The sequence below is a fragment of the Periophthalmus magnuspinnatus genome, chromosome 1, assembly GCF_009829125.3.
Source record: "Periophthalmus magnuspinnatus isolate fPerMag1 chromosome 1, fPerMag1.2.pri, whole genome shotgun sequence".
In the NCBI taxonomy this organism is placed as follows: domain Eukaryota; kingdom Metazoa; phylum Chordata; class Actinopteri; order Gobiiformes; family Gobiidae; genus Periophthalmus; species Periophthalmus magnuspinnatus.
This window is the reverse complement of record NC_047126.1, coordinates 22,223,574-22,248,575: the sequence shown is the minus strand read 5'-3', so window position 1 is coordinate 22,248,575 and position 25,002 is coordinate 22,223,574. Positions and strand designations below refer to the sequence as shown.

The window sequence follows — 25,002 nt, the reverse complement described above, 5'->3', positions numbered from 1 at the left end:
AACTACTGCACATCACATCAGATTTATCAAGTTGTTGTTGACAGTATTGCATCATGTTTTTATATTTTTATGGAGAATTGTTGTGTGGGAGCATGGATGACATAGGCTTGTGGGCTGAACATTGCACAGAATCTCCAGCCAACTGTAAGGAGGGTTCAAACAGGGCCCGGGAGAGATCACCAAAATACTCAAACATGCAAGGATGACATGTACAACCTCTTCAGGCATGTTTTTGATGAAGGAACAACATTATAACAAGTTAGTACTCTACAAAAAAGAAAAAAAAAACAAATTTACATAATAACACCTCTTTAATAATCTACTATAACAAGGGGCACTAACTATTATTGGAATAGGTTTTACTTTTACTTTATACAAGTATGGAAAGCTTGGTTCAATCAGTTGGTTCAAACAGTTGGCACACATCTCCAGTTTTTGAGCTAGGCTTGGTCAGGACTACCTTAGCTGGAAGGTTTTTATCTATTGTACCGGTACTTGTTTTGGGTTGATGGGGAGAAGAGGCTAGATGAAACCCACCCAGATGCAGGGACCAATAGCCTTCTTGCTGTAAGGCATGAGTGCTAGCCTTGGTGTCTAAGGATGCTAGGAATATGTTAGGAAACTGAGGAATAAATTGGAACTACAGTAGTAAAACCAAGTACACCGCCACTGAGAGTTACCAGGAAGACCACATTTTTTTGTGTTTTTACATCCTCCCAACCAATCACCAACTCAACCTTTTGTCATTTTAGCTACATGCTCCAGTTCTCTTCTGTAACCCACCTCCACCGCGGCAGCAAAACCTTAAGCCTCTCAATTTCTATCTCCTCACCTCAAACTGTCTGTACCGGAAGAATGAGATTATGTGTAGTTCTGTTTTTTTCTGTTCCTTCATTGTTCATTCATTTAATAAACTATTCATTGGCCAGTAGAGAATTCAACAGTTAGGGGCACACCACTTGATTTGTTGTCTCATATCAACACCTCATTCTTACGAGAAGCACTGAGCAGTCACCAATATAGTTCATGCTAGACTGGGGCGTTTTTCAATGAATTCAAATTTTCATTTATGGGTCAGCATGAATCGCATTATTATGATTAAATACTGCTTTATTACCTGCAGCCACCATGACATTAGAATAGCTATAAACACTTGAACAGTTGGTGCCCTGGGCCTGCGGAGGTGAGTTATGTGGTAGCATTCAACACAATACCTGCTGATTGTCCAGATCCCATTACCTTGTATAGGAATGGGTACTCAAAGTTGTTCTTACAAAAGCCTTTAGAATAAATATTCAACTCGATCAATCTGCAGTATGAATGTCTATGGTTACTATGGCAACTGCATCAATGGGACTAAACAATCATACTTATGGGAGCATTAGAAAGAGGTATTTGGAGGAGGATACAAGGAGGATGAAAAACACACTTTTGGGATTTCAGTTTTGAATTTGTTGTCCCCTCGCAGAGATCATCTTGAAATCTGCAGGATTTTGTAAATGAAGTGGCAGCTTGCAGGGAATCAACTATTCCAGACTTAATGTTCAATAGAAAAGTCATATCTGTGCTCCCTAAAATGTGTAAGTGCAAATACCAGTGAGGTGATTTGGAAGTTACAATAAGGGTCCATGTTTTATGACAATCTTATACATACATATTGTTATATAATCTGACATGTTGGATAAAAGGTAAAAGAAAAAGGACAAACTAGCGTCCTAAAAGCTTTAAATATAATACTTTCTATATTAAATGCCTGGCACATTTTTCACAGATTTTAGTCATGTTTTATATGGTTATGGTATGCATACAATAGATTACATATTATACTTCATAAAAAAAAATAAAATCAAGCCAATTGTTTCTAGTATCGTCAAGGTACAATCAAGGATGCACTTTCACATATAAGATAGCGGCTTTCTCTGTTACTGTATAAATCAGGGGTTCTCAAACTGTGGTGCATGTACCACTGGTGATACGTGACCTGTTAGTACACAAAGTCTTCTGCAGTTCTTCTGTTCTTCTTCTCAATTCCATCCACATTTGTGCCCTCTTTTGGATTAGTCTTTGCTTAGAACTACTTCAGCAGTTATAGTCATATTTCAACCACAATTTAGACTGATAGACTTGGTTTTTATCTGGCCATAAAATATTGTTTTATGATAAAGTCTACTCTAAATTAAAATATTCCACTTTGCGGTTATATGATTTTCCCTTCATTATAAGCACACACTAACACTCTGCTGCATCATTTCTATTCCTTGTCAAAAGACTCCCTACTATTTCCCCCCAAACCTTTAATTGAGCAGCCCACCCATGTGCATGCAAATGAAGACTCTACCATCTCCCCACCATAATAAATGATCAGTGCAGTGTCTGTAATGAACACGGGTCTAGTTTGTGCTTAATCAGACACTGCTATGGTCGTGTTAAGTTTTCCCAATTACAGCAAGAGCAGCTAGGGCGCTAATGAGCTAGCTCTCTACTTCTTGTGACTATTCCAAATCTGGATCATCACCATATTTACTCATATTACACACGAGCGCCATCTGTGCTGTGGGAAACCCTGAGTCACTGTAGTTAGTCAATTTAGCTGAAAAAATGGATTGTGATTGGATAGTAATAATTGTTTTTGCAGGCAGATTAACAGGAGTTCTTGGTGCATGTTATTAAATGCGTTAGATGGCGAGAGGAAGAATGAGGTCTTGGGTCGATGGTTATGTGAGCCATGGGGAAATCAACATTGTCAAGTATTTAGTGTACATTTACAAACCGATCAAATTTAATTAATTTTGGACCATATAACAATTTTCCTATTTAGAAGATGGTAGCACTAGGATTTATCATATTTTTAAAAGGTGTGTAAAGTTACTACTCATGAACGGTGTCCAAAAAATGTACTGTACCCTAAAAATCAGGACTGAATAGTACTGCAGTTATCTTCTTATGGAGTGGTAATTGTATTTTGGATTTACTTTACTTTTCCCTATTTTACCGGCAAAGTGTACACGTAATAGTAACCACATTTTATGATTTTAGATAATATTTTTTATGAAAAGACACAGAAATTGAAGAAGAATCCCCAGCACATTTGCAGTAAGCTAGATTCATGCAGTAGCTTCCTTCATAGTCTGTAAAATCAGAATATATTTACAATTAGAAACTGCTTCTGACATATGGCAGGTTAGACTACTCATTTCACTGAACATAAATATATTTAATATATGTATTGTGTATATAATTTTACTTCCTGGTTTGACATGGGCAGCAGTTATGACATATGCAGTGTAATTCTATAACTGTTCCCTAGCAACCACACTGTTAACTAGGGCACAAAGAAATTACACAATAAGTATAACTACCCTAATAAATATAAATGACATCTGTATTTATCTTTATTCACTTTTTTTCAGCGAAAACCTGGAGGTCTTCCTGAAGGTGTGAGACAGGCCTCTATTTTGACAATGTTTAAATCCAGGTTGAAAACAGTTCTATTTAGCTGTACATACAACGTTTTTATTCTGCACTCTTATCTTTTAATGTTATTTTTATGATGATTATTTGTTTTGATTTTATTTGTATTTTGATTTTAATGTCTTTGTTATTCTGTAAAGCACTTTGATTTACTTTGTGTATGAATTGTACTCTACAAATAAACTTGTCTTGCTTTTATTTTTGTTTGGATCTCATTTTGAGTGTTGATGACATTGGGAGAGGGATTTTGTTGTTGAACTAACCACTACGTCCTGTATTTTTGCACTTTTCAACTTTTTTCCACTTGACTGATGTAAAACTATGATAAATAATTACTACAGGTACAATACCGCCAAAGAAATGAACAAGTACAAAATGAAGAAAACCTGTCATATGTACTTTAAGTAGTATTCAAAGTAGTTCATTTGAGCTCATTGCCAGAGTGTCAGAGACCACTCCCTATGTGGTCCAGCAGCCATTTGTCACCTGTCCTCATCTGCCCCTCTCATGTTCTGCTACTATTCTAACTCTGAGGAAGAAACGCTGCTCAGACAACCCCATTCATCATTTAATGAGCGGCTGTGGTGTTTTACAAAACGCAATCAGGGCTTTCTAGTGGACCATATCAATAATGTACGAGGCAATTTACAACTGTATTTTTCAAACAACGTGCTCCCCAAGTGATGCTCTTTGCTTTACAACTACTGATTACACTGAAAGTTGAAGTAAAATAGCCTATGCTTAATTAAGCTTGTTTATCAACTGGGTTCAAGTAACATCACACCATTCAAAAAAAGTAAATCCATTTGAGAGTGATGACCAATTAGAAGCTACCATGGTAATCAACAATTCAAAAAACAATATTATATCTTTTAAATAGTGAAACCTACTCATGATAGTGCCCATAAACTGAATTCAGAAATCCAATCATTCTTGTTCAATTGCAGCTTTTACCTTTTAACTAACACAATACAGATGTTTTGACCTTGTTTATGGTTAATATCTCTATAGACCTAAAACTAAAACTGACATAGAGTTCAATGCCTTCTCTCAGCATAAATTAAGGTGAAATAGTTTGTTTCACCTTGGTCAATCGTTAACTTGCCCGGGGACAGCAGATGGAAACTAGTTTTAGCTAAATATGGTGTAAAGCATCTCTTCTTTTATGAGATAAATGTGTTTAAACATGGTCGCTGTTAAAATTAACCAATAAAGTAGAAACTAAACTAGGAAAACTAGTTCAACATATATCAGGCACAATTACTGTTTGGAGATTTCTTTCAAAAACAAAGACTCAGCCATAGAGTTAGACCTTCATCTGAAACTACACCATAAAATCCTGTAATATCATGAACTCAACCTATTGAGCTATAGAAGGGCAGACTATCCACTCAGAGTAGCAGATGGAGGTAAAGCCAAGTAGTAAACAAAGAGGGTTTGGGGCCACCCTGCCTGCGCCGTGGAGTTATTTGGTGGCAGATAGGGAGTGTAATCTGGCATTATCGTCCATGCTGTGTGTGTCAACGCTTGAGAATAGATCCATTGGAGGTGATGCAATCTTGGGTAAACATGGCTGAGAGCAGGAGGAAACCAGCGGTAATCCCGACACTTCTGGAGAGGATTTTAGGGGGAATTTGGAGATAGTAAACACAACACAAGAGGGAGATAAGGTATCCTGATGATAGAAATATACAGCTGTCTCTTTTCGATAAATGTTTGAAATAAAAAAGGTTGATTTTACGGAATATAGTATGAGGTGTTAAACAAGTGTTATTTCAGGTCAGGAGTGAGCAAATCTGAAAATTCACACTAAAAACTATTAGATCTAATAAACATAATAACTGGATGCTATAAGAAAAATCTCTAAAAATTACTATTATTTTATTTTTTTTAAGGTTACTTGCCTTGAGGTTAAGACAGAATTGCCTTTATATGATTTTATTTGAACAATATATCATTTTAAAAACTTCTGCTTATAGACAGTGGCATGCGGTTGGTTAGATTTAATTACCGTAACTTTCGGACTATAAGTTGCGACTTTTCCCCACGCTGCAAACCCTGCGGTTTAAACAATGGTGCACTTTATTTATGGATTTTTACTGGCTAACGGCCGGGACACTCTCTACCAGTAAATGCAAAAATGAGACAGAAATGGGGAAAGATTATGTGCTGAAGAATACAATAGTTTTGATTTTGACCCATCATTTTGTGTATCATGCCCACACCCTCATCATGGAAAGCACATGATGAAATGCATATGATGCAGCTTTTAAGTTAAAGGCAATGGATCTGGCATCAAAGAAGGAAATAGAGCCACTGCACGTAAGCTTGGCATCAATGAACCAATGCGATTTTGGAGGCAGAAGCAAGAAGCTTTCAGAGTAAAGGAAAGCAGATGGCCTATGTTAGTGCTGTTTTATTTTCTAAACATGCAGACATGTTAGTCCTGTGTTACTGTCGTGTTGGTGCCATACTGCCGATTTTCAGGCACAGTAAAAAAAAAAAAGAAAAAAAAAAGCATGTCTTAAATGAAAACCAAACAAAAAAAAAACTTCAGTGTATCGTCTTTCTGTGTAAATATCTCATGTTACAACACGAAAACCTGTTGCTTATATGTGTACAAAATTTATAATTTTTAAATTTAGCTGGTGCAGTCTGTATTCAGGTGCGCTCTATAGTCCAAAATTTACGGTAGATTACATTAGCTTAATTTATGAGGCAGCTGCTAAAATGTAAAACATTTTGGAATTTAGAGCAAATACAAGGATTATAAGCTTTACAATAGTGTGATGATGACACGTAACAAAGTGTACATACCAGAATTTTTGTTTTATATGAACAACACCAGTTCAAAGCCGCAAAAAACAATGTCCCAATTTACCACTGTTCCTTTGCTCTGAATGAACTTGCTCTATACGCCATGAGCCATTTCAACAAACCTTAGAAATTCCACAGGCTGAACTCTGTATTACCCTTCTCTCTAGAAGAATTTGAAAATTGAAAGAGACTTCTGTCACTTGACATTTTGTCTTTTACATCTGAACCTGAAAATGTCACTCACAATAGCAGCAAAATTACGTTCAGGCTCCAAGGGTTAGAGGAACTTTGCCTTTGCGAGAGCTCAATTACTGTGAAGAGCAGGGACTTTACTTTAGCACTAGAGCTGCTGAATAGAAGTATTTGAGTCAAAAGGCTTGGACAATCATTCCTTGGCTTTTACTGTCATAGTTTTAAGGGTTTTTAAGGGTTTTACTTGCGGTTTATTGATTTTTGTGTATTTTTTTTTATATACTTTATGTACCATTATTACTTTTTTTATAATGACTGAATCCATCTTTACAATAAATGCCATCAGGTTCATATATTTCAATTTCTAATTTTTTCTAACTAGACAAGGTCAAAACAGAAAAAAATTAGTTTAGATTTTCCATAATAGCTTTAATGGTACTTTTTAAAGCTTTTAACCCTGTTATAGTTGTTTCCCTTATTATTTACCCTCTCAAAGTTGTATTTAGCGTGTTTCCTGCTTATTTGAGCTTGATCTTTATACTCCTGTATTCAGGACATCATAGCTCTGATCTACCCTTGTTTTCAGCACTGCTGGTATATGCTGCTCTGTACTTACTTTCTTCTTTTATTTTCTTAACTGGTGATAGACTTGGTATTTGGCAGCATCGCATAGTCATTTTGGTACAAAAAATAATTAAATAAATAAATCTGCTACTCACTAGCCTGATCTGCAACTACCCATAGGAGGGGCCGACAACTATTCAACTCTCTGTTGTGATGATATTTACGGGGGCGTCAGCTCCCATCGAGCACCACAGTTTTCTAACAAGGAAGTCAGCAGATTTGTTTCTTTTATTAAGTCATTTTAGATTAATATTGTGATTTAAAATGTCCATATTATAACATAATGATCCATGCGTGTCATAGATTATAACTATATAACAAACAGTGAGACATGAGGTAGTTAATTTAAAGAACAGACTGAAGAGAACACTATTGGGTGCATATCAAAATTTTGGTTGCATAAGTACTAGCAGCAACACTTGACAGATCTAGGTTTCTATGTCTTTTACTCCTTTATAGCACTGCGGAAGGGGTTAACACTGACCAAATACCCAAGAAAGAGAAAGTAACAGAATAATTAGGAAACAATGGCAGGTACTTTCAACAAACAGCTTGTTGTAGTCTATAATAGTACCACATACTGTTCAGATCTCCTTGAATCTAAATGCCTATTGGTCATAATCCATTTAACAGCTGCACGGTGGCTGGTAAATTACAGTACGGAGCTTTGATTTTCGCCAGCTGCAGTGAAGGCTGAAATAACAATGTGTTTAAAAGGTGTCTCTCCAAATGATCAGCAGGGAAGCAAATGACCTGTGGATAATGTCAAAACAGACGTGCAATGTAGGAAATGAGCTGACAGAATACTGGTCATTTTCAGCTGCTCTTCCCTACTTGGAGCGAATAGCATTTTGGCCGCTTCAGCAAGATTCCCTTGCATTTGCAATCAGGCTGCTGAGGTTCACTGGGGGAACTAAGAGGCACATCAGGACAGCTTATGCCATTCAAATCAATAGAGCAGTGTAATGTACAGGACAATGGCAGTTTTGTACGGTGGTTTGGTATTTGTAGCATGGTTGAGGGGGAGCACGCTAGAGGGAGAAACTTACGGGGAGGTCAGCGTAGAAGTAGTGTTTCCGGTCAAAGAGGGACTTTCGGTTTATGGTGCAGTGAAGAGCCAGGCCTGTCATGACTGCTGCCTCCACGCATCGCTTGTTGAGGACCTAGATTCAAGTAGAGAAAGTTGTTTTTTTAATCCATACACAATAACAAAACATTGAAGTTAAGGTACACCTTATTGTCCCTGTAGGGAAATTTGTCCTCTGCATTTAACCCATCCTTGAAATCCCACTGGGGCAAACTGTCAGGAGCATTACAATATGAATATGCAAATGTTAAAGTTAAAGCAATCCTTAAATAGGTGTATATATATATTTTATATTTTTTTAATCACCCACATTGCCTATTTTATTTTAGGTCATTTTAATGGGTTAAGTCTAAACCTCACATATTATTGTTTATAAAAATAACTTTTCAAAAATGTAACTTTTGTGGTCATTCATGCTGCAAGCAATCATGCATAATATAGTGACTGAAGTAAGGTAAGATGTACATTATTAACCTATTCGTCATGAGGGAAATTCATTGTCTGCATTTGACCCTGCAATGCTGCATTAACCTGCCACAGCACAGAGCTCAGAAAGCCATCTCCTGTTGTTGGCTGGAATTGCCCTAGAGTGGTACTGTACATTTCTTCTACCACTCTAGGAGAAATGTACAGACTAGAGCAGGGTTTAGTGACTTACAGGTAATGTGCCAGGTAACGATGCGTCAAAGAACGAGACCAGGGAGTTTGGAGGAGAGGAGAAGTGCACGGGTGAGGCGGAGAACAATTTGGTGTTGGAGCGAATCTGAGCGTGGATCTCTAATCCCACCACACCCACCAGTTTGTGGGGAGAGCTGCAGCACAGGCACACAGAACAGCACTGGTCAATTACTAACAAGACATCAATGGATCTCCTAATGTTACATGTTTTAATACAATATTGTAATTTTTATACGTATTTATTTAGCATTACATAGGAACTGACTAATTATACAGGTATTTAGCAATACGCCAATTTCCCCAAAATTGAAGGATACAAATATATACTATCTATTCTCGTCAGAGAGCATAAGCTATAGGCCTGTCCTCGTTGCTTCTCATGCAAGAGTAAAACATAAAAATTCGACTTTAGAGTTGGGGACGCAAATCAGGGGAACAAGACTTTCATAAACTGCAGTGCACTACAGAAACAAATCTGACAGCGTTGTGTAGCAAATGACACAAGTAAAATATCTAGTTCAAGGCGGTTAGTCTTACCTTTTTGGTTTCGGTAGTGGTTGACTGGAGCATTTTGGAGCTGATGTGCTTATTGTCCTACATGTACATAAAGAAATATGATACAGGCGAGGTATTTGTTTATTAAAATCATACAGAAGTTCAGTTGCGGCTGCACTGAAGGCTGCCATGCTTCTAACCGTCACGCTGTAGTGTTTAGAATGGGAAATGTAGTTTTTAGGAATACCGGCGGACATGTATGTCTAGCGGACTGTTTAGAAAGAAAAACTACAGATCCCATTCCCGAACGCGGTCAACGTTCTGCGGAAGTTGCGTCACATCCGTCTCCAGCAACTGGCGGGAACTCCCTTATAAGCGCTGTGAAGTTTGGTATAAACACTGCTCCAAGCTTCAGTCCAGCAGTACCATTCCCGACAAAATGATGGCTACAAATGGAAAAGAAACCTGCGAGGAAACAAAGACGAACGGCATCGCAGTGGAGCCGTCTTCCCCGCAATGCAAGGTGCTCCGAAACGGGCAACCGGAGCTGAGTACAACTGACAACAGCAGGTTTGCCTTCAGCCCGGAACCCACCATGGAGGACATTCGGCGCATGCAGGCGGAGTTCACCGATGAGCGCGACTGGAACAAGTTTCACCAGCCCCGTAACCTGCTTTTGGCCATGGTCGGGGAGGTGGGTGAGGTTTCGGAGCTGTTTCAGTGGAAGGGAGAGGTGACGGAGGGACTGCCGGACTGGAGCGAGGCCGAGCGCGAGCAGCTGGCCCACGAGCTCAGCGACGTGCTCATTTACCTGGTGGAGCTCGCTGAGAAGTGTCACGTGGACCTGCCTCGCGCCGTTCTCAAGAAAATGGCGCTAAATAAGTTAAAATACCCAGCTAGCAAAGTGCACGGTTCGGCCAAAAAGTACACCGAATACACGGACTGAATACTGATAACTGAAGGGACATTTGTTGCAATAATGTCTGCTGCTACTCGACTGCCAAATATGGACTTTTAATGTTACTATTTTAGAGTTTTACAGTTCAACAAGTCGACTGCTGTGCTGAGGAAAATATTGTTTTTATCCCATAAGTTGGCACCCATTTAAAGCACATTAAGTATGCACTTGAGTGATAAGTTGGCTCAAAGTTTTTAAATGCTGTTTTTAGCCTGATAAGTAAATTTTCACTCTCCCGGCAGAGCCAACTGGGCGCGTTGTGCCTTTGGGGGAAAAAGCAGTTTTTCTGTGACCTATTTAGATGTTCTGCTGCAAGTGGGACTGGCAGCATGACTGCTCTGCGTCTTGATGGCACCAGAAAAGTGTCAAATGGGTGGTTTTGTCATTTGAGTATAAAAAAAAAATGCCGTGCTGTGTGGGAAGTCTTTGTTCTTTTCTGTTGGGGCTGGGGTGTCATATTTTTGGTTGCATAACTGCTGTCATACATTTTTTCCAAAAGTAAAATTGGCATAACTCAGTCCTGTGTGTAGTATCTTTATTTACATTTGGTGAAGAGTTGATGTTTTTGGGTGGAACATAATCGAAGTTAAAAGTACAGTATATTTATAAGGGCAACAATGTAGCTCGCTTAAAGATGGACTGTGTAGCTTTTCATGTCTTTTCAGGACTTCTGCTACTTGGAGATGTTATTACTTTGCCAGGAGTATTCCACAGTATAGCATTAAAGCCATTCATTTTTTTTATATATTAAAAATGCAAAAATACCGGGAAAACCATGCATTTTTAGTATGTGCACGGTCACCTCTCCACAGATTTTGCTTGTAACGTGGTATAGCAGTGTCACCTGCTTGACCCTATTGATCGAGAAGTTTAATGCTCAACTATACTGCTGCCTGCTTATCTTGATCTTCATGGAGACAAGCAGGCGGTCGACCCTCTACCAGTTACATAGTGCCCCTGTTTAATATTGCCAACTGTCTATAATTATAGGGCAGTGTTTGCTCCGCATTTAAGCTTTAATAACTAGTTACAACCAATACATTGAACAATATTCACATTTTTCAACTGATGAGACCGATGATAATTCAAAGTGTTAGTCTCTTAATGAACCAGCAAGTTCGTAAATCATAATTTCAACCCATGAGTGGTTTTTGAATTCATTCTAAATCGAGTCAGAATCTGTTAAGCAGTTTATAGCAAAATTAGTGCTTTTATGGCTGCAGAAATTCAATCACCTCTAGTCAGTTCTGGGGTTAAGGTTATGAGATGTCCTTTTTATACTTGGCTCCTCTCATCTTACAGCATTATAGATATAAATATAGGCCTAATCATTATCACCAAGAGTATCAGTGCAAACCTCCATCAAGCATCATTTAAAACTTCAGCTGTGTTTCCTCTTATTAAACCATATTTGTAGTTCCTGCCCTTTGCAGAGCTAAAGTCACGTTCCCATGGCAACCCTATCTGAAGATGCACATGGGGTTTAATTACCTTTGACAAGTCTTGTATCCGAGTTGGCTTCCTGTTTACCGGCCAGCCGTGCAGATATAATCAGGCTGGGTGATGTGCCATGACTCGAAACTAATGTTGGACATCTTGTTTTTCCATCATATATAGATAAGCTTATATAGACATTTATATCTATTTTTGAGTGAAAATCATATGCCTCAGCTCCCGACTATCATTTTGTGCCATTTCCTCCCTCTTATCGTTATCTGTAGTGCGCACAGACAGAGGCAGCACCGGGGAGCTGTCAAATATGAGCGGGGGGTAAGAGCAGTGGGGGGTCTGGTCCCACACATCCAGACACAGAGCACTCCAGGCAACGAGTTGAGCGGATCATGGCAAAAACGTTTGATATCTTTCTTTTAGAGTGGAAGATTGAGACACATCTTAAAACACTATATACTATACTACGAGCCTTTAAAGGGAACATATGTAAAGTCCACTTAGCTTTGAACTCAAAGTTGTATTTTGATTGTTTCATGCATGTTTGAGTAATGTATTTGAGGCTTTAGTGCTCTGAAAATCTCTCTATGCCCACTGCTTTATACTTCAAAATAGTGCACTTTACTATATGAACAAAATATGAATGTAAATGTCATCAGTCATATCTAGCAAAATAATTACTGTGCCTGTTTTCAGTTGGAAAACATGATTTTGAGTAAGATTAGTCAACATGACACTAATCGATGTTACACTTGTGATCAAAAGTGCACTGTGTAGCATTTAGCAATTAATATATTAATATTAATAGAAACGTTTAGTGTGAAACCAGCAACATTACATCCTAAGAATACATCACATGACAACATTTAGTGGTACACCACCAAAAAGTGATTTCTAAAAGTGTGTATTTCATAAGGATTAAAGAACTCCCGCAGACTAGAAGCACATAATCCCACTTCACAGTATATATTTGATAACACCCAGGGCTACAGCAGCTCCCCTCCCACTGTTACATGGAAGGTTGGACGTCTGGTCAGGCGCTTCCTGTGAAATAGATGTATTACTGAATGGGTACACACAGTGAAGTCATTTGGTGCTTAAGCCCTGACCTCATCAATCCACACGAGCAAACACCCCACTCAGCACACACAGGACGGGGCCTTGACAGTGATGAACTCACCCACATGGGAACCAGGGGTGGACTATTGTCAGGCACCTGCCAAACGCAAGAGAGTCTGGGGTATCGCAAAAATGTCAAGTTTAATCTTGTCAATGAGACGATCTGGAGAAGCAGTAGATTTAATAAGTGATAATGTATGTGTATAACAGCAGCAACTTCAGAACCAGTTGAGATATTAAGTAATACTAAAACTAGTAACAACACTAGATACTAATATGAACAGGTATTGATACAAAATAAAAATCTGATAAATAGAACAAAGTTGGGCCTTTCCTGAATAGTTTTGGAATGGTCTTCTTAATCTATTATAGCACTAGTGTATATCAACGCATTACGTGCTCTGGTCTCTCAAAGTTGTGAAAAGCACTTATAAAATGATCGTGGTGAATACTTGTTATGCTTAGAATGCATAAGATAAGTGGGGAATAAATTTGGACCACTGCAAACTAGGCCTGTAGTCCTTTTGTAGTCACAGCTGCCAACCAACAGAAGCGAGGACACAACAAAAGTCACTAGAGCCACTAGTGCCCCACCATGGCACCTGATATTCCCCAACGGTCCCCCATCCAAGTACTGACCGGGCCCAGTTCTGAATAGCTTCTGACATCTGATGAACTCGAGCCTTGACCACATAATATATAGGGTATTAAAATGTGCATCCGTCCATTTTCTTCTGCTTCTCCAGGGCTGGGTTGTGGGGGCAGCAGTCTAAGTAGGGATTCCCAGACTTCCCTCATCCCAGACACGTCCTCCAGCTCCTCCGGTGGTTGTGTTTTTTAACAAACTTGAAAATAACTAGTTCAAAAACCAAAAAATAACTTTGGATTCCAGCTGCCGAGCATGTTAGCAAATTACCACTCCTGAAAATGCCGTAATAATGCTACAGTTTTCACCATATTTATAACACTGCCAATCATTATAGACCCAAGCCTTTCCCAAGTACGAAATTTGGCTGACTGTGGATTGTTAAACCCGTCTGCTGTCATTCATTGAGAGGTGTGATTTTTCAAACTCGAGACGTGCGAAAATCATTACTGAAAACATTTTGAGACGATGTTGTGTTTCTTGATTGCTTTTGTCATCCAGGATCTGTCGGGCTCTTCAGTTTGCAGATAAGCCTCCGATTACACATTGTCTTTGCTGCTAGTCTGCTGTTAGTCTATTATAGCCTGGTACAGTGTTACAAAACCCTCTGTCATCTCAGCGCTAATGAATCCACATCTGAAAGTGTAGAATCCTCGCACTCAAGTACATTGTGTTAATTGATTGCTGCTAACATGTAGGCTAGTTTTCCTCCACAAAGGGAAAGTGGTAATAGAATAATAATAGAATGGATGTCAGGGAATGATCTGGAGCTTTCGTAACTGGAGAAGGTTGATAATGGCTTGTCTGCTGTGAGTCAAAGTAAAGTTGTGCTAAAGGCGTGCCCAGGTTGTCAAGCCGTCCTTCAGCTCGCAGCAACAGTTAAGAGGAGTTGACTTTGACAGGCATGTGTGGAGGAGAGCGAGTGAGCTGAACCAAGCCAGAAAGAATGATATTTGCTTCTAGTACTAAATACCTTCATGTTAAGTTGGACAATTTAAAGAAAAGATAGATTTTTCAACTCCCTTTATTGTCAGAGGTCACCATAGCAACCCAGTCAGGTGATTTGGTAGATTAATATCAATCAGTTTATGGTTTATGATTAAGGTGGACAGCAGACTGAGGACCTGAATTGGAGTGTCTTCTGTGTTGATAGTCTTTTGTGTGATGGATGTTTAGCTTCTCCATTGTAATGCTCTGATAGAATACACTACATTACTCCGTTTTTGTGTGAGCGTCTGGAATCACTTTCTGCTGTAAAACTTTTCTTTCTCTCTTGAATAGTTAAATTTGTAACAAAAACAGCTAGAAAACATTTGATCTTTTACAAACTTAAGCCACGATGAGCCATGTCAGTCGTTATATAAATGCTTTGGGATGAGATCTGATTGGCTGAGCTGGTTGGCTTCACCTTTCCATCCATCCATCCATTTTCTTCCTCTTATCCAGGGGCAGCAATCCAAGCAGGGACTTTCAGACTTCCCTCACCCCAGACACGTCCTCCAGCTCCCCCAAGTGGGACCCCAAGGCGTTCCCAGACCAGGCTTCACCTTTCTGTCTGAAAAAAACAGTTCTAAAGTTGTGCTAGTGGCCAAATAATTCTTGCATGTGACCACTAGTGATGTGCCAAGAGGTTTGGGAGAGCGAGGGACTAGTTAAACAGATTTAAGCACATTCTTCATTTTTCTTGGTTTGAAAATCAGGTACAAGAGCTTTAATGTGTTAAGTGGTTATTTAACTTATTGTTTTACATTTTACATGGAAAACAAAATGAACACACACTTATTTTGGTATGCAAATGAGCAAAACTATAATATGTGCAGAGTGTAACCCAATATTGACATCATCGCTCCAGTCTGCTCCAGTCTGGATGTGCACCGACAATACTTCCATTGCTGCTATAAACCGTTTATAGTCTAAAGATATTCAGCTGTGGGAAACTAATACACCACTATAACAATATTAGTGGGAACCTGTTGATACTTTTTTTCATATGAGATTACAATCGCTCGATGGAATCCTAACTTAGTCATTTGTATTCATAAGTTTTCCTGTCACATGATTGGTCAGGTGACTGTCTGGGCTTGTATCTAAAAGGTGTGAAACGGAATCCTTGATGTCTGAAGAAGGGCTTGACCCTGAAACGTCACATTATGGTGTTATTAAAATAAAAAAAATTCGGACCTCCAAAAAACTTCAGTGCAGACCTGTTTTCACTTGTAGCAACCAAAACATTCAAGTAAGAGCACTGTTATTTCAATAAAAACATTACTCAAGTAGGAGTAAAAGTATGCTACTAGAAAAATACAATTTCTTCAGAAAGTTACTTAAGCTAATGTAACTGAGTACTACCTACTTCTGGATCTTGATTACGTAATGATTTACTTTTAAATATGGATAACTGTATTTTGTCCCATACAATTCTATGAAGCACTTTATACAGCTAGGGCAAATTTTTATTAGACACTAAATTGAAGAAAATATAAAAGATAAATATATGTAGTGCAGCCATAAGCATCAATCAAAAAGCAGATAGCCTTTAGGTGTTGTGTTGAAACAGCATAACAAATAGGACATTATCAAATACTGTTCCATTATTTGCTGCATCCTCCTCCACATCTTCAAACACTTGTTCTTTCTCCGTCCTGGATTGCCGCTGGTTGCACAGGTGTTGCTGCCTCTGTCTCTGTTTCCTGCAGAGTGCCGACAAAGCGATTTGTAGCAGACACTAAATAGTTTAAAACGTGTCTGACAGTTGTGAATGATAAAAATAAAAAAAGAGAGGTAAGAGTGATAGAGCGGGCATGCGAGATCCAGAAGTAGGTAGTACTCAATTACATTAGCTTAAGCAACTTTCTGAAGAAACTGTATATTTCTAGTATCATACTTTTACTCCTACTTGAGTAATGTTTTTATTGAAATAACAGTGCTCTTACTTGAATGTTTTGGTTACTACAAGTGAAAACAGGTCTGCACTGAAGTTTTTTGCAGGTCAGAATTGTTTTATTTTAATAACACCATAATGTGATGTTTCAGGGTCAAGCCCTTCTTCAGACATCAAGGATTCAGTTTCACACCTGTTAGATACAAGCCCAGACAGTCACCTGACCAATCATGTGACAGGAAAACTTATGAATACAAATGACAGTTTGAAATACAAGTTAGGATTCCATCGAGCGATTGTAATCTCATATGAAAAATAGTATCAACAGGTTCCCACTAATATTTTTATAGTGGTGTATTAGTTTCCCACAGCTGAATATCTTTAGACTATAAACGGTTTATACAAATATAAAAACACAATATTAGCACCGACACTGCAGCAATGGAAGTATTGTCGGTGCACATACAGACTGGAGCGATGATGTCAATATTTAGGAGAGTCACATAAAGGGCCTCAGATCAAAGTCTTCACTGAGGCCTTTAGGAGTCAGGGTTACTAGAGTATAAGTAGACGCAGAATACTCTTTTCAACAGAATGGAATTCACATCGCCACCTTGACTGGGTTGTTTTATTAGTTCAGTACCCACATATCTGAGGGATCTTACAGTGGGAGTGTATGTATTATCTTAGAAGTGAGTCTTTTAAAATAATTTGTGCGTAATCTTCTTGGGTGAATTCAAAATTTGCTGAAGTGCTGGGCTCCACAGTGGGTGAGGACAACCTTGTCAAGTGCCTTTTTATTTTGGACAGGAGATGCAAAAATTGGAAGAGGCCAAAGTGCAAACGTGGCAAAGGCACAACCTTCGAGAGAGTCCTATCAGACCCATCAGATACACAGTGGCAGGTACACAATGGAATTCATTTATCCAGTAAAACTTTCTCTGACACATGTATGAAAACTTTAAGCAAGGGTCTGTCTTTTGTTCCTAACACACATTGTAAAACCTTTGATAGATGATGAGATGTTATGTCTTACTTGAGTAGTTTTCCCAAATACTTTTTTAACCTAACTTAAGTATTTTTTTAGACCACTATTTTGTACTTCTACTTGAGTAATATTAATTTGAGGTAATGTTATTCTTACTTGAGTAACATTTTTGGCTCGTGGACCTGGATCTTGCCCCATCCCTAATAGAAAAAAAGTGTATTTTAAATGCCACCAGAGGGCACAAGAATTCCATCTGCTTGTTCACTGTGAGTGAAGGGACTCAGACTAAGCTCTCATTAGCTCTGAAATAATTATGAATTAATAATCATTTAACTGTGTTGTAACAGTGTATATTTAATGAGAGCGCACTGACAAGTAGGTGAAGTGCAGAATAATGCCAAACGGAAACTAACAAAAGAGACAGGAGAATGTAAAAGTTAGGCTAGATTTAGTGTACTTTTATTTGTGTAAAGTATACTGTGCAAATGTGATGTTTCTAGGTCAGACACATTGCGATTTGAAATGAGCATTTATATCAGATGACACCTGTCAATGTGAAAGTGACAATCATGGCTGTAATGTGCCGAGGGAGTGAGAGGAGCTAATGCTATAGAGAGTAACACAGTGACAGCACACACAGCCAACACACATAATTAAAGCATTATTCAGGCTGTTAAAACTCCTGTGTACTTTTTACGTTGGGTATTGGATATATGCAGTATTATTGGTCCTATGTAAGAATATAAAGACATTTAATGGTTTTCTCAGTTGTGGAATTAAAGGTGCACTATATTTACCTTTTCTGATGGAGGACACATCTGCTTGTCTCCATGGAGATTATAGCGTTATTATTGCATGCCTGGAATTTTCCACAGTATGGCTTTAACAATATCTAGCTTCATTAAGACAAGTAGGTGACACCCCCGGGCCATGGTACTGTTCAGATGAGCGGAGAGGCAATCTGTTTTTCCACAATAAAACACTTAAATTGAATAAATGCTTGGTAGAAAAGGTTAATGTCATACTGTGGAACATTCCTGGCAGAGCAATAATACCAGTGAATATCTATTTCAGCAAATGAGATTTAGACTGACAAATGGAACGCGTGGAAGGTTTTTAGTTTGTTCTGATGAAATTCTCTACACTGTTGCTGATGAGGGGAGATGGAGAGGCTGAGGAGGCTGATGGGTCAGTTGCTGTGGTAAAGACGGGGCAGACCAAGAGAACTTTAGAGGTCAGAGGTCAGAGGTAGAGACAGCAGGCAGTGATAGGCATTGCATTCGATTTTTAGCTTTATAAATCTCTATATTTTTCTGAATTTGTGAGCGCTCTGCTATCTCCCGATTTCCCTCCTTCTCCCTCACCGTGTCCCAAACTCATCCTGAAGGCACCGTGTGGGAGTGATGGACAGTTAGCAGTGACACCGTGAATACGCGTTGTGCTCAGATCAAAGTACGCCATTGTTGGACTGAAATTGGACTTGGGCAGACTTTGGCGAGCTCAAAAAGGAAACGAGTTTTCCCTGTCGCTTCTGGTTTGGAGCTGGGGCTTTTGAATGATTCATAATACGCTGTGTGGAAATGGCACTGAGAGAAGTTCAAATGGAGTGACAAAGTCTTGGTGGAGAGGTGTTTTTATTCAAATACAGATTTAAGACTTTGGAGGTTCCACTCAAGGCGGTTTCTGTTCACAGTTGATATCCCATTCTGGCACTTCACTGTTGGAAACCTATTCTCAGTAATATATTATTTTTTAGAGTTCTTGTGTAATTTTTTCAGTCCAAAATTACATATAGAAAAACTGACTTTGGATTAAGAGTTCTTGAAGGAAGTAAATATCAGAATACTAGAAAGATCAGAATACTAGAAGCAGTATCAACAGGAGAAAGTGAGAAACATTCATGGATTTAGCCTACATTTAGTAGTATTAAAGCTACCATTTGTAATTAGATTGGCTGACCTTGCCCTACAACCACACTTCACCACTAGATGCTACATTACTGCAGCCTGGTAGTGTGTCCTAGGTGAGCAGAGGTGAGCCTGGACAAAAGCCATGTGAAGGGAGCGGGAACAGGTTTCATATCGGTCATCTACTGGTTAAAAAAAATCCAGTAAACATGCAGAAAGTCATCTTAAATTCATTGTAAAATAAAATCAATTCAGTATAACTCTTTATCAAATGATGTGGAATTGGGAATCAAATTGTCATGCTTGCAAAATTCTGCAAGGACACAAAGTATTTTCATAGCCATTATGTATTTTTTCCCTCCTGAAAGGATGGGGAGAGAGCCCTGAGCTGTGTATGTTTTACAGTTTTTATAGTGTGTATCAGTGCATGTGTGTGAAAGAGGATCCTCTTCTGCTCAGCATAATTCTATCTTCATGAGCTCCCAGGCAATGGCCGAGCCACAGGAACTCACAGTCCCAGTCTAGTGATGTGACGTCCTTGACTCGGCTCTTGTTCCTTAACATGAACCAACCCTTCAAAAACACGGTTCTCATTTTTTAAAAGAACCAAATCTTTCTCTTTCTATTTTTTAATGTATTTTTATCCAGACTAAGAATCAACACAAAAGCAGAGCAGGTGAGACAAGTGAGAGCTTTGTGCACAAAAACATATCTGACATCAGAAAAACAGCTTGGTTTTGAATTACTATTATTATTGTAGTGCAACGTTTTATTTTGATTATGCATCATTTGAAAGGATAATCTTACTCCTGCTCTTTAAACACATCTGAGCCTTGGTCATTTCTCTCTGTGATTAGTTTGTAGATAAAAAGTTCTCACATTGGCTTCCATCTTATAAATACATAATGAAAGAGCCAGTCTTTATCCAGAAGATTCAGATCCCATAAAAGAGTAGAAAGTTGTATTCTATGTGTCTGCAACTTACTGATATTCTCTGTTATGAACTTTAGCTTTAGTACTTCCAGATAAAAGTGTGATAGTAAAGTGCAGTGCTAAAGGTGGATACTTTATATAGAAGCATAGTAGTCCATGTAACTGAATCAAACAGGGAAATACGTTACTGTTTTACTATAAATATTATAATATATATAATATATATAATATAATAATATATATGCATTTATAATATATTTATTTTTATATATATTATAACTATTATTTAAATCTTTCACAATAAATACTTAAGAACCACTGCAGTTAAAAATATGTGTCCATGTATACTGAAAAATTTAAGAAAATAATGAAATGTGAATATAAAAAGATGAGAGTGGAGAATATAATGAGTATTTTAGAGCTGCTACAAACCAAATATTATTATTTTAACAAAAAATGTTGATTGTCTCTTCCCTCAGTTTCTTACAGGTGAATTTGTGTGAAACTAAACCATTCTTTCACCTATCCCTTGTTTCTAGGCAGTGCAGATACCCAATATGCTGTGAATGGCATCCAAGGCTATCTTTATTCGGAGAGACTATGTTGCTATGTGGGACTGTTGCTATGGAGGCGTCTTCTCCTCTCATTCAGAAGGACAGATGAGGCCTGGCCAGCGGGGGGCGCCCTCTTCCTCCGCCTCATGTGTGAGCTGAGCAACCCTGAGGATGTACACAGGGGAGACTGCTCTGATCCAAACAGTGAGTCAGAGTCTATGAACAGCAGGAGGGAGACAAGATCAGTTCAAAAAGTGAATGAGATACATTTAGCTTACCATATATACCAGAAAGTATTTGAAGAGAAAATATGGGACGTATGGACTATTCATTTATATTTTATATGTTATTGTAGGGCAATAACATGGCCCTTCAGCATGTCCTTTGATATGAAGACAGATGCTACTTAAATCTCTTCATGTGGAAGCTTCACCAGGGCCTTGATAGACAGTACCATGTGTGACGATGCTGTGTGTTGAACATTCAAGTCTTCCTGGACACTGTGATTCTTCTGTATAAGACGTCCAGTCTCCTGCTTTTTCATCAATATTCTATGGACTACTGGTAAAACTTCTACAACAGACTTGCTCTGATGATGTTACTTTGGCTTACTTGTTTCAATCACTACTTGATACTTAAAATGTATTTACTGGTGCCACTTTCATGGCTATCTAAACAGGGGTCTACCAGTGTTCCCCAGTACCTGCATTAGGTACTGGAGAACATATACCTCAAAAATAAAGGTTAGATATTTGTCATGTACAGTGTTAATAGTGCCAGGTCTTCTCAACCAATTTAACTGGTAAATAAATTAATAAATAAAAAATAAATTAATAAATAAATGCTGTTGGGACAACCTGTTAGGAGCAATGGCACCGTGGGGACCCATCTCCAGATCTTGGAGGGCAACCTTAGCTGGAGGATTGTACCTACTGTGTCTGTCTCAATCCTGCTGCTCCCAATCTATAGGCAGTAAAATGGAGAACATAGTTACCTAATCCATAATGCCAACCCATATTATAAACCGTTCTACCTGTTTCTAATCCTAGCACAAACCTTAATCCCATTTGATAGAGATCTATAGAACACTGTGTAACATAGTACAGTGGAGCATAGATACTGTGTAACCAGGCCCGGAGACAGAATTTCAGGGCTCGAGGCAAGAAACCTCACATGGGCCCCACTTCAATATAAATGAATAGGAAAAAGATGCAATTCTACGCCCCTCAGATCCTGGGGTCCGGGACAACAGACGCTTTTGTCCCCCCTGTTAACTCCCCTGTGTGTAACTGTGTGTGGCTCCATCTAAACCTCGCCACCAAGACCCAACACCTGCAACAATCCCTTCTCCTTACCTGCTATTTTTCACATTTGGCCTCTCAATAAAAGGAACATTGCTTAAAAACCAGACCTGTTGGGGGGAATTAAGTATGTGCATGTTTGCCTATTTAAGATTTACATAGCCAAGTGTAGATAAAGTGTGCAGGTTGGTTTAGCATTAGCGTTAGCCCCCCGTGGTGTGAGTGCGGATTGGTAATGGCTGGTGGAGCAGCAGCTGTTGCCATGTGACGCCCATGTGTGCTCCTCTGAACAGGGTTAGAATACAGATGAGCCCAGGCCCCACAAAACAAAACAACGCACCATTAGTCCTTCTGTAATGTACTTGTTCCCACGGAGACAGGCACACCTGCTCGGGCCGCTTCAGGACAATTTAAGGCCTGTAATGTTATTTTGAGTTTTAGCAAAGTCATTTATATAGTCAAGAATATAATAAAATAAACAGCAATTTTGTTAGGTGCTGCGAGGTGACTCCTGTTGTGATTTTAGGCTCTACAAAAAACGGGCTGTAAAAAATAATACAATACGTTGAAAATATTTTTTGTAGTATTTTAGCAAGATTTCATGTTCAAAGAAAATTATACTTTGTCATGGTTGTGTTCATAAATAAGATGACAGCAGGTAATATACCAGGCCAACTTACAGGAGGGGCGGGAATACAGGTTTTTCAAAGTATTTTAGGCAATAAAACACATGTAGTAAGATAATTGCAACATAAATATGTTTAATGTCATACATATATTCCAGGCAAAGAAATAACATCACCACGGAGATAAAAAGGTAAAGGACTATTGGAAATGCCATGTAAAACAATGATGTAAATTTGTCTTCTGGGCCCCAATTGTTAAAGTAAAGTCTATACGTTTACAAAAACATGCAGTCCTTGTGCGGCCCTGTCTCCTTTTGTAAGCCCTATAATCTTTTATTTCTTCCCCCTGGCAGTAACTCTGGGATGGCACCCTCTTGTCTGTGGGCATTGTTCATCATTGTCTCTTCTTCACACTTTTCTAGTCTAACCTTTGCAGATCTCCCCTTATTGGCCTGTAACTAGGGTCATCAACTGTAGCGCTGGGTTGGTACTGGCAGACTATCACTCAGTCCTCACAAAGGTTCCCCCGCATGACCAAAATAGATGTGGTGGTACTCAGTTACATTTACTTGAGTGACTTTTTTTTACAGAAACTGTACTGTATTTTTCTGACAGCATACTTTTACTCCTACTTGACTAACATTTTTATTGAAGTAATACTACTCCTAGTTGAGTAAAAAAATGGGGTTACTGTTCCCACTGTAAGTCAACTGATGAAAAAAGCTTTACTTTGACAATATTACTTCATGATTTAAACTTTTGTGTTTCTTGCACTGCTCTTTCAGATATGATTTATTTTGTCTATTTTGAAAATAGCAATTAGCAATTAACTTCAAATTATAAATGTTAAGTCCCAACAGTTACTCTTTAAGTTACTTTTACTTGACTAGTGTTTTTTTCAAATGCTCTTCTTGAGTAATTTCTGGGACCACTACTTTGTACATCTACTTGAGTAATATTACTTTGAAGTAACGTTACTCTTACTTGAATACAATTACTCAAAATAACATTGCAGGCCTACCCATCTCTGACAGTCCTTAAAATAAAGCACCCTCATTGGAGATATCTAGAATGGGGTTATGCTTTCAAACAATATTGTGCTTGGGGAGTAGTGAGGATAAAAGCTCTTTATAAGCGGCTCGCTTGTAGTGTACTCAAAAGTCAAGTAGCAGTGAGATTATGGGCCACCAGAGTGCACAGCTCTGCCAGGGCCCGGTTGGCATGGTTACCCCCGGTTATGTGGGAAAACTTCAGGGCTCCAAGTGTGAATACATTTCCACCGTCTGCTGCGGTTGTAAGTCCTGTTCACACTACGATTACGCCACAAAGAGCGGGTTTAAATAATGCATAGGCTTTACAGCATGTGTGGGTAGGTTTAAATATTCAGGACTGAGTGTACATTGTGGACTCGCTGTTGTGGGATAATTATCATCCGCCATCCTCATAACAGCCTTGTAAAATTTGTTAAAACAAGACATGTGTATGGTCTTATTTGAGTATTTTAAAAGAAACAGTAGTTTAAGCTGCTTTAGTAAACTTTCCTCGTATAAAGTACAACTTTGTTTTTCCAAATAATGTCTGATGTAAAAGATAAACCAGACCACTGTGCACTGCCTGCATCTAACTATAAAACATTAAACTCAAATCACCAAAAAGTCAGCTGATTGGCTGTTTTACTTTTCCATCTGAAAAAGCAGCTGTGCCTAAAACATTCATGCATGTGAATCCAAGTCATGTGCCAAAGAGTTTGTGAGCCCTGCAGCTAGTTAGCCAAATTTAAGAGCCATACTTCCTCCTTAATCGGTATGAAAATCAGGCATTGTAAGCCAGATTGATATGTGTAGTACTCTTGATAAATATTAGTAATATTCTAAGGCTCTTGCTGAAAGCAATTGGGAACATCAGAGATATACTTAAAGCTGAGTAAGCGAAGCATCACAACAGCAAAGCAAGCAAAGAGAAGTCAAACTGTGCAGTGGAGAGAAACAAATGCAAAAGCTCTCTTCCCTATAGTCTGTATTCTTGCTAAAATAGACTGAAGTACATCTGTCGGCGTGGTCATGTTTGTTTCGGTTCATTTGAGCGTTTCATCTCTGGCTCACTCTCAGACTACAGTGCTGCTCTGTGATTGGTCCAACCTCTGTCCCACTGTTGGGTTTGAGCCCAAGTGCAACAGTGGGAGCGGGACAAGATGGATTCTTTGGAGTTTGTGAACCCACAAACATCGCCAGGCCTGTCACGATAATTGCTATATCGATCAATAAAACACAGATGGA

The 25,002-nt window shown here is 38.7% G+C and overlaps 2 protein-coding genes across 2 annotated transcripts in view; one reads left to right on the top strand and one right to left on the bottom strand.

The window, feature by feature from the left end:
- gatb (glutamyl-tRNA(Gln) amidotransferase, subunit B) overlaps window positions 1-9,636 on the bottom strand; it is a 31,779-nt gene extending 22,143 nt beyond the window's left edge. Inside the window, exons 1-3 of the mRNA XM_033967919.2 lie at window positions 9,407-9,636; window positions 8,850-9,003; window positions 8,154-8,267 (exon numbers count right to left, since the gene is read on the bottom strand). Coding sequence (XP_033823810.2) covers window positions 8,154-8,267; window positions 8,850-9,003; window positions 9,407-9,621 — 483 coding nt within the window. The 5' untranslated portion in view covers window positions 9,622-9,636. The remainder of the gene's footprint in view (window positions 1-8,153; window positions 8,268-8,849; window positions 9,004-9,406) is intronic.
- Window positions 9,637-9,708: 72 nt separating this feature from the next.
- On the top strand, window positions 9,709-10,839 carry dctpp1 (dCTP pyrophosphatase 1). The gene has a single exon (XM_033968566.2). It carries the CDS (start codon window positions 9,804-9,806, stop codon window positions 10,308-10,310), a length of 507 nt encoding a protein of 168 aa, XP_033824457.1. The 5' UTR covers window positions 9,709-9,803; the 3' UTR covers window positions 10,311-10,839.
- The last annotated feature ends 14,163 nt before the right edge of the window (window positions 10,840-25,002 follow it).